At 42.6% G+C, this 9,560-nt stretch overlaps 1 protein-coding gene across 1 annotated transcript; it reads left to right on the top strand.

Moving 5' to 3' along the window:
• Nucleotides 1-2,971: 2,971 nt before the first annotated feature.
• Nucleotides 2,972-9,560, top strand: LOC127297528 (protein HLB1). Its single transcript, XM_051327856.2, has 14 exons — nt 2,972-3,379; nt 4,586-4,705; nt 4,799-4,868; nt 5,060-5,170; nt 5,428-5,511; nt 6,165-6,215; nt 6,784-6,813; nt 6,908-6,970; nt 7,084-7,149; nt 7,275-7,391; nt 7,985-8,020; nt 8,576-8,695; nt 8,802-8,972; nt 9,189-9,560. The coding sequence occupies exons 1-14, from the start codon at nt 3,054-3,056 to the stop codon at nt 9,297-9,299; spliced, it is 1,476 nt and encodes a 491-aa protein (XP_051183816.1). The 5' UTR covers nt 2,972-3,053; the 3' UTR covers nt 9,300-9,560.

The raw sequence follows: 9,560 nt of genomic DNA, 5'->3' as shown, positions 1-9,560 counted from the left end.
CAGACGCGGCGTGGCTTTTGTGCAGTGAAGGGAAGGACGTTGGTGGAATGCTCTAGAACTTCCGTACGAGCGGTGGAATGCTCTAGAGCGGCGGGCGTATCTGGGCCGCGTGACCCGAGGCCAGCCTCGCGATCGCTTGTTATTGTTGTGCTGTCGGGCTTGGGCCGGCACGACGTCTCGGTTTGACAGTTGACACACAGCAAGGGATCAGCTTCTCCTGTTTGCCGGAATCGCAATAGAAGGTACTTAGGGATCAGCTTCACATGTCCGCATGCATCTGCCCCTGGCTTCTCCAGTGGCAGAGACGCACCACAAGGATCTGTCATGCGCTGATTAGGGGAGGAGAGAGAGAGAGAGAGAGAGATTTCATCTGTGTTGAAATGGTCTGCCCATTTTGACCAATCTCATAGCTCCGAGCTACAAGTTCAATTTGAGTAAGTTTTGGTTGATGTTTCGGAATTTTGTAATGCGGCCTTAAAACCCATTCGGATGTAGTTTAAATAATGCAAGGATGAGTCCTAACCATTTCTCAACTATGGTAACAACTAATCACCTCAAAGAATACTAATTTGGTTAGGGATTTTGGATCAAATGTTACATCTGCTTTAGACCAGGAGATTTAAACAACTTTTGAAATGGTTTCCATGGAGAGTAAACACTTTCATAGTTAAATTTTTAAGTTCTGGCAAAACCATTATGAGAAAATGCTAAGGTATCATCATCATTATGCTATAAAAGTTAGTGGTGATGGCTAAGAACAGAAGAGGGTCATAAGGAACATGAAGGAAACAGAATGATGTGTCGAAGGCTAACTTTAGAAAATCTGTGAAAACTATCATGGCTAGTTTGTTGACTTGTGATATGATGTTGTACATATTATTTTTCTTTAACCTATAGGCAATTGATGGTAGACATCACGTTAAGGGTCAAGAGTGACCCCGTGCCCGTGCCCATGCCCACGCCGGTAGGGTTGTTATGGTACCGGATTTATCTTACAAGTTGATATGACTATATTGTGAGAAAGACATGTAGCCATGCAAAAAAAATACCTATGCTTTGAGATATATGCCTTTCGATTTGATGTTAGTTGGTTGGGTTTGAGGCAGAGCTAGTGCAGTTCAGCCTACCCCCCACGCACACACACACATTCACCCAACATGAGTACATGAGTCATGAGGGTAACATTTGCATTACCCTTTCGTCTAGAGTGTGGCTTGCATGTGAACTCTATTGACTTGGTATCTTGAGACCTCAAGAGAAGTCATCAAAACTCTACTCTTGGTGTTTCTCTTGATTTTCTTTGTGCATGTGAACTTCATTAACTTAGTATCCTCGGCCATCAAGAGAGCCGTCGAAACTCTGCTCTTATCATTTTTGCTAGCGTGTTGTCTTGCATGTGAACTTCAGCTCAGTATGTCCAAGTTTCTAGAGAAGGCGTCAAAACTTTCCTCGTACTATGCACCACCATGAATCTCGAGCAGGTATCGAAAACAAGAAAGACCGTGGCGGAGCTTGAGCCAAACATTATGTCTGCTAATGAGGACAGGAGACTTCGTTCATTGCCCAAGCTATGTGGCTTCGCTATCTCCGCTACTAGACAAATATATTGTAGACACGCCTTCACAATCCTAATTGATATTTCATTCTCAACATACAACCAATAAATCATTGGTGGTGATCACTGCTCTTGTTACCAATTTTTAAAGTTGAAGTGTTATATCTGAAGCAAGTATGTAAGTCATTGGCGCAATCAAAGCATGTCATATTATCTAAGTACTTTTTGAGAATTACCTAGAGACTTTAATAGAATGACTCGTGGGATTAGCTATGGGGATGCCATTGTCCCACGTAGGCGCGAACCTAAAAGATGGAGGAAGAGGGGTACGAAAGAAAAAATGCTCAATGCATGCCACTGCCTCGTTGGGACCTGTTGTCTCTTTTTACAAGCGTTCCTTTTCTTCTCATTGAGTAGCACTGACGTGTTGCATGTCCTCACCTCCATCACTTTCCCTTCCTCCCATTTCTCTTATCTCTCTTTCCTTTTTCCTCTTATTTTATCTTTCTTCTACCTTTCTCTGTGGGGGAAGCAACTTCTCCTGCAGGATATACTCTGACATTGTGCGAGGCAACTGTCCCAGGTTCGGTCTGACATCCGAGCCTAGTTGGCCCGTGAGGTGTTAGAGCTCACAATATTGATAGAATTGTCAGGGGATCCGATCTTTTTATTTGGACATGTCCCTTTATCCATTATACCTTTTCTCCTCAATGAGTAACATTGATTCTAGAGGGGAAGTACTTTTGTACTTAGAAGCATGGGTGCGCGTTTTTCCGTCACCGTCCATCTATTTCTCTAATTCATGCTCACTATGATGATTCCTTTCTCTATCCTCTTTTTATCCGAATCTCAAAACACAAGGAACGGTGACGAAAACATCCACACCTAAAATAATTAACTTGCTCAACTTTTTCTAGATACAGTTGTATCTACATAGCTTTCTAATCAAATATATTTTCTTCTCCTCTAGATTGCAGGGGTGAAGGCCACGACGTGTAGTTTGAGCAACTCAAATTGCATGCATTTAGCGATGATGTTGACGGTGAAAGGTGTCCAAAAAAATTTAGTCATATATGCTGCACAAATCCGGTAATATTGACATGTACAACCGGTAACTTTAAACTAGTTTAATTTATATGTTTGTGGCGGTGGTTTTGATCACGAAAAAAAATTCTGAACTGCATTAGGTTTAGCCGCACCATAATTTGTTGCAAGAAAGAGCGTTAACGGAGGGAGTATATAAGCTTGTAGAAAAAAACACAATTTCAAGCTCGTGTAAATTGCCCAGTCACGGAAAACGGCCACACCATTTTGCATTGTGCGCATTGCTTACCACATGACCCGCTGACTGGTGGGACCACTCGCGCGGTAGGACGTGGCAAGCTCCTCCTTCTCCGTCATCGGTCGGTCGCCTCCTCTGTCGAGATCGTCTTCCTCGCACTTCACAGCCACAGCCAGCACCAGCGATCCACCTTCGCTCCTCCCCAGATCTCCCCAGATGCCAGACATGGAGGAGTCCGCGCAGCCGACGCCCGCCGACCCCTCCGACCCGGAGCTCCCCAACGGCGCGCCCGAGCCCGAGCCCGAGCCCGAGCCCGAGCCGGCCTCGCCCGTCGCCGACGCGCCTGCGCCGGAGGCCGAAGCGGCGGTGGAAGAGGTTCCGGCGAGATCGGCGCCGTCCAAGGGCGCGGAGGCGAATGCGGACGGCTGGCGGCCCTACACCATGGGCGAGCTCCTCGGGGAGGCCGCGGAGGCCGCCGCCGCCGGGGGATCCGAGTACGCGGACGGGAACGGGGCCGGATCCGCCACCCCCGACCGCTCCAGGTCAGCGCCGCCTCTCCTCCCCTCTCCGTCGTTCGGATCTCGATCGGCCAAAGTGGTTGAGCTGTCATGCTGCGACCTTTCCCCCTAGTTTGAGTGGTTCCGCCGCTCCTGGCGCTGGGTTGCTTGGCTGTAGAGCTTCGTCTAGATCCGGCGAATCGCGCTGCTCGTAGCTCTGCTGCTCGCTTGCTGCACTGAATTGCCCAAGACGTTTCCTGCAATTGCGCATGTGCAAATTGAACAGTGGAGCGGCTTTGCTTAGCCAACTCACCTTACTCGGATTGATTCAAGGTCTGGAACCTCTTCCACGTGCACTAGTGTGTCCTGTTTCGGCCTTCAATCATCCGCTAGCTGCGTTAGCTCATGTTCTGCGAAGTTCGGAATGAATTATGCCGGCTTCACATGGCTGGTGCCAGTAGGCATCGCGGGGCAGGTTTCATGATTTCATCGTACATTTGAAATCGCGCATTACAGCGCTGCTGCTCGATCCGTGTGGAGGAGGGGGATCTGGGAGGTGGAAGGTTCTGGAGGAGGAAGGGGGAGGAGGAGTAAGTGGTGAGGGGGGAGGCTGACTTCGACGGCAGCCGGTGGCAGTGAGTTTGCAAGAGGTGCCTGACGGGTAACGGTGGTGCCTGACCTGACACTGAAGCTGGTGATGGTGAAGAGGAGTAGCGCCAGGCTTCACCGGTGGTGGAATGAGGAGCGCGGAGTGTCGTGCTGTAGCAGTTTATTCTAATATACTACGGATGCTTGAATAGTCCAAGTACCTGTGTTCATGTGTAGTGATTTTTTTTTCTACAGTCAATATGAACGACTTCATCTAGATATGTAGGGCTAAAAAGGCTAGGAATTGATACCACCCTGTTTCTAGCCTCCAAATGATATGTAGGGCATGCGCAACCACGCTGCACACGTGCGCTCAGATCCCGCAACGGCAACACCATCACTAGAGACCGTGTTGTACAGTGGTGGACTGTTGTTTGCTGCTGCCTGCTACGTGCCTATAATCTTGAAATTACTGGAAGTGTTTTGTTACCTTGTTTGACTAACGTTGACGATATTATGACTCGATTTGCTTCTGAATGGTCCCTAATTAACATCAAACAAATTTCGCTTACTTTCTGCATGGCTGGATCCTCATGGTTGATTTGTGCTTAGATAAATAGCTAACAACAACAAATATTCAACTATTCACTCTGTTCATTTCAGCCAGGACAACCTGCAGCTGTCATCCCATCACGACGTTGCCATGGACTTGATAAATAGCGTCACTGGAGTTGATGAGGAAGGTCGCTCTCGGCAACGTATTCTTACCTTTGCAGCCAAAAGGTTTTTATTTCTATCTCTCCTGCTTAACCCAATCTTATTGTTATATTATAATTAGCTCAAACTTTGCATGATTCCTAAAGATATGCTTTGCAGGTATATAAGTGCCATTGAAAGAAATCCAGAAGACCCTGATGCGTATTATAACTGGGCTCTAGTCCTCCAGGTAAAATTGCATTCCTTATTTACAGTACGCACCAGCTTTTGCATTGCCTAAAGATCATTGTTACAGGGCTTCATTCACCCTGCTGCCTAAAGCATCCTAGTGAAATGATGTTTGCAAGAGAAAGAAAACTCGTGCAGAAGTTTCTTTATATATATATATATATATTTAATTCCTTTTCAATATAATTGCAGGAAAGTGCAGACAATGTGGATCCTGACTCCGATTCTTCGAAAGATTCATTACTTGAGGAGGCTTGCAAGAAGTATGCAGAAGCTACACGACTTTGCCCAACATTGTATGATGTAAGTTTACCCCTATGAAGCTCCGACCCTCTCTTACTTTTATTAGTCGATGTTCTGAACTTGACTGGAAATTGTTAAGAAATTTTGCCTCATTATAGCCGAAGAGAACAAGTTACGAATTTCCATGGCATGCACTACTAATTTTATATAGAAACCAATGAGATGCTATTAAATGTCATATATGCATTTATGTCTCATGCTATTGCGCTACTTTGTGGAGAAATATTGCATCTCATGCCTTTTTTTAATCCTTGTAGGCATATTACAACTGGGCTATTGCTATTGCTGATCGGGCCAAAATGCGCGGGCGTACCAAAGAGGCTGAAGAACTCTGGCAACAGGTCATAAACAATGTTAATAAGTTTGCTTGATTCTGCAATGGTTAAACTTTAATTATGTTGCTCCAAAGGGCAAAAGCATTCAGATCTTTCCTGTGCTCTATACTGATATATTCCAAATTCGCATCTACTGATTCAGTATCCAGTGTTTGTGTTGTTCTAATTGTGAATTGAAAATGAGCAATGTTGTTTTCTTAAGTTGCTAACCCCGTACTTATGATCTAATGATATTTAGTTCAAAATCTTGGTTGAATCCTGATTTGTTTTTAAATAGGAGCTAACAAATCATAATATCTGTAAGTGCTAACTGGGTTGCAACTCTTAGCATTAAACAAAGCATATATTTAATCCTTTATTGTTTCCTTCTTTTTTGCTGCTTGCCATTCTTTGTTAAGAATAAATTCTACATCATATTCCCAAATATTTACTATTTAGTTGTAAAATGGTCTAGTCCCGTTTTCAACTTTTATAAATAATACTACTCCCTCTGATCCATATTAGTTGCATCTTCTAATACAGATGTATCTAGACATATTCTAGTTCTAGATACATCCATACTAGTGTCAAGTAATATGAATCGGAGGGAGTATATTATATGGTTCAAATGCAAGATTTTGACGGGTTACTATGTACTCATGGTTTTCTTCAATTTTCAGGCTATAATGAACTACGACAAGGCAGTCCAGTTAAGTTGGAATAGCCCACAGGTCAGTACCGACTCTCTTGACTGATTGAGTAGCAAAATAATAAATGCTCCTCATAGATTGAAGTTTTGGAGTTAAAACAAGCGGTAAATAAGGTCACCTTAGGCGACCAATGGACTATTGTTGCGTGCAATAGTCATCAAGAACACCAGAACATAAACGCGCACCATGACCTAACATATGATACACAGATAAACAGTGAGCTTTACTCCACACTTTCACAGTTTTAAGGTTTCACTGCAGAATACCTTGTGAGAAGCTGTACATTTGTTTTTCTGAGAAGCCAATCTGTATGATTTGGTACACCTCCATCAAATGACCATTTCTGAGAACACTGTTTAAATGATTCTACTCATTTAGTGCCAAATTTATGCAAATTTATCCTTTTTTATACATCAAGTTACTATGCCTTTTCATTCCATTCTCTACAATAAGATCTTTACATTCAAAACCCTGTGATCTTGCATGAAATAGTTAATTTCATCTGGTTGTCCTTCCATCCTCTAATTTTCTCTCATTGTCCATCAATCTTCATTCTTCTACTGTTGTTTGTTCATCTCTTTGATCGCAGGCTCTCAACAATTGGGGCCTTGGACTACAGGTACATTAGCCTACACACTTTATGTCAGAATGACTAACTCTTCATCCACATTATGATTCTTACTCATTGCCAAGAATATATACTTGTGATGCAGGAATTGAGTGCAATTGTTCCTGCTAAGGATAAACAAAAAATCATCAAAACAGCTATAAGTAAGGTAGTTGCACTTCAAATTCTATCGTTGGGAGAAATCACTTCTGAGCAGTGTTTTATTATCATAAAATGTATCCACAAGTGCTCAAACTAAGAATCTTTTATTTTGTGGCACAGTTTCGTTCTGCCATCCAGTTGCAGTTCGACTTCCACCGGGCTATTTACAATCTGGGAACTGTGCTGGTGTGTTATCTTAGTCTATTTAATATGACTGGATTTAGACAATACTGCTTCAATTTGAATGCATGTTAGCTTATTTCAACTGTGGTTAATGACAATTAATGCCGTTGTGTTCCTTTATGCTGCAGTATGGCTTGGCAGAGGATACCTCAAGGTCTGGGGGCGCAGATAACTCTCCTAGTGACCTGTATAGTCAGTCTGCAATTTATGTCGCAGCTGCTCATGCATTGAAGCCAAATTATTCGGTATGTGGATTTCTTTATTTACCACTGTGTTGCCTGCCAATTTGGTTTGTTGGTTCTTTCTGGATGCTTGATATGGCATCTTTTTTAAGCAATTCAGTCAACTCATGTAAAAGGCAAAATATGACTTATCTTTAGTCCATTTCACTAAGTTGTGCAAGTCTGAGTGTTTGGCAACAATGTTGTGGGCAAGTCTGTGTTCCACATGTACCATGCGCAGGCCCCGCTAGATGCCCACTGTCAAGCTCGTGCGCTTGATTGTTATAATATCTTGAAGCAGCAATATATTTATTGATGCAGAACTGTTTACTCGTTATCCATTTTAATTGTTTCTGGATTGTTGTACTTGTATGTGCGTCTACCATCTTTAACATGATTTCAGTTTTCAACAGCCACATGAGCTTTGATAGCATCTTTTAGCTTTTTATAAGTGGTACTCAAAGGAAGGAATTCCATTGTCATAGGCAAGAGTGTGGGCCTTTCATCATGATGTGTCTATGAGCTTAATTTCCATTAGTTGATTATTTGATTGATTAATATTTAGGCATAACAGTTGTCAGCACCTACTGAAAATGCTGTTGTTTTGCACAATGCAGGTTTATCGCAGTGCTCTACGGTTAGTCCGCTCAATGGTAATTTGGCAGCTCTAGGCTTTTTAAGTTTTGTTTTACTCTACACCGTCTACAATTTGTGTCATATGTTTATCTTAGAGCAATCTAACTCTTGTATTTGACTGCTGTTGGTGCTCTGGTAGATATTAGATGAACCTGAGATGTTTTGTAATGTTGCTATTAGCCAGGTGTTAGGACTAAATGTAAATAGGAATATAGGATCCTTGATTTTGTGAGTTATCAGTGATATCCTAAAAGCTATGCATACTTATGAAATGCAGAGCACAAAACTAGTATGATAACAAAAGCATACAAATCATGAAATGCCTCAGTTTGCTAAGACGAGTCAGCAAAGTAGAATGTGAACACTCTGAACTTGTGAGTGAGCCTTTCCATTAAAACAAGTCTACCCTCAGTCTGTTAGGACTGACATAATATTCATCTTCCTTTTGTTTTATATTTGTTTGATTTTTCTTGTTAATTATGCATATGTCACGAAGTCACATCAGTTCATCTCTTGTCTGCTTCATAATTCTGGTGTTAGTGACATCGTCCTTGTTATGCTATGTTTTGCAGCTACCTTTGCCATATTTGAAAGTGGGATATCTGACTGCTCCTCCAGCAGACGACCCCATTGCACCACATAAACTGTGGGAGAGATCACAGTTTATCCTAAACCATGAGGAACTCCAGCAGGTATGTTTTGTGTTTACTGATAAAATATAACCGAGTTATTTCTCTGTATTCATGTCACTACTAGGATCCGTCTTTGGTCGATACTGATTTTGTAATCACAAATTAGGTCAACACCTCTGAAAGCGCTCCTGCCAAATCGAATGGGCTTGTGGAGAAAACCAAAAGATTTATCAAAGTTGATGTTGCAGATATAGTTTCAGTGTCTACATGCTCAGATCTTACTCTACCGCCTGGTGCTGGCCTTTGTATAAATACAACTCATGGGCCTGTGTTCTTGGTATGTACCTTCTCTTGTACTCTTGATTTGATCCCTTAATTTGGATTTACCACCTTCACAGGATTTTGAAGTGGAAACTAGAACAGTTTACTGTACCCTTGATAAGTGTTTGTTTTTAATCCCTTCACTGTCTGATGGTTCTAGCCAAGCGGAAGATTTACAGGAAAAGGAAGTGTTTTGAACTCATTATCCATGTTTTCCTTTTTTGTATGTCAGGTTGCTGAGAGCTGGGAGTCCCTTGATGGTTGGCTAGACGCCATACGCCTCGTGTACACCATATTTGCTAGAGGGAGGAGTGATGTCCTGGCAGGCATCATCACCGGCTGATGGTCTTTTTGTTGTATGTGTGACTGGGTAGAGCAACATATATCATGTATTCTTGTCAATTCAACCACCTACACTTGATTTTCATGTATCCCCTTGACTGCTCCGATGTGTATTATTTCACAGCTTGTGTAGAGTGCGGTATTTACCGTCTAATTATAGGCTCCATACCCATTTTGTATTGTAAAACATACACACGCTACTCAAGTAGCCTTCCAGATCAAATGTCTGTATGCCTGTATCTACTGCCATTTGTTTCGACTC

This window comes from Lolium perenne, chromosome 4 (genome assembly GCF_019359855.2).
Source record: "Lolium perenne isolate Kyuss_39 chromosome 4, Kyuss_2.0, whole genome shotgun sequence".
NCBI classification, from domain to species: Eukaryota; Viridiplantae; Streptophyta; class Magnoliopsida; order Poales; family Poaceae; genus Lolium; species Lolium perenne.
Note: the sequence above shows the minus strand (reverse complement) of the source record. Positions and strands in the feature narration are given on the sequence as shown.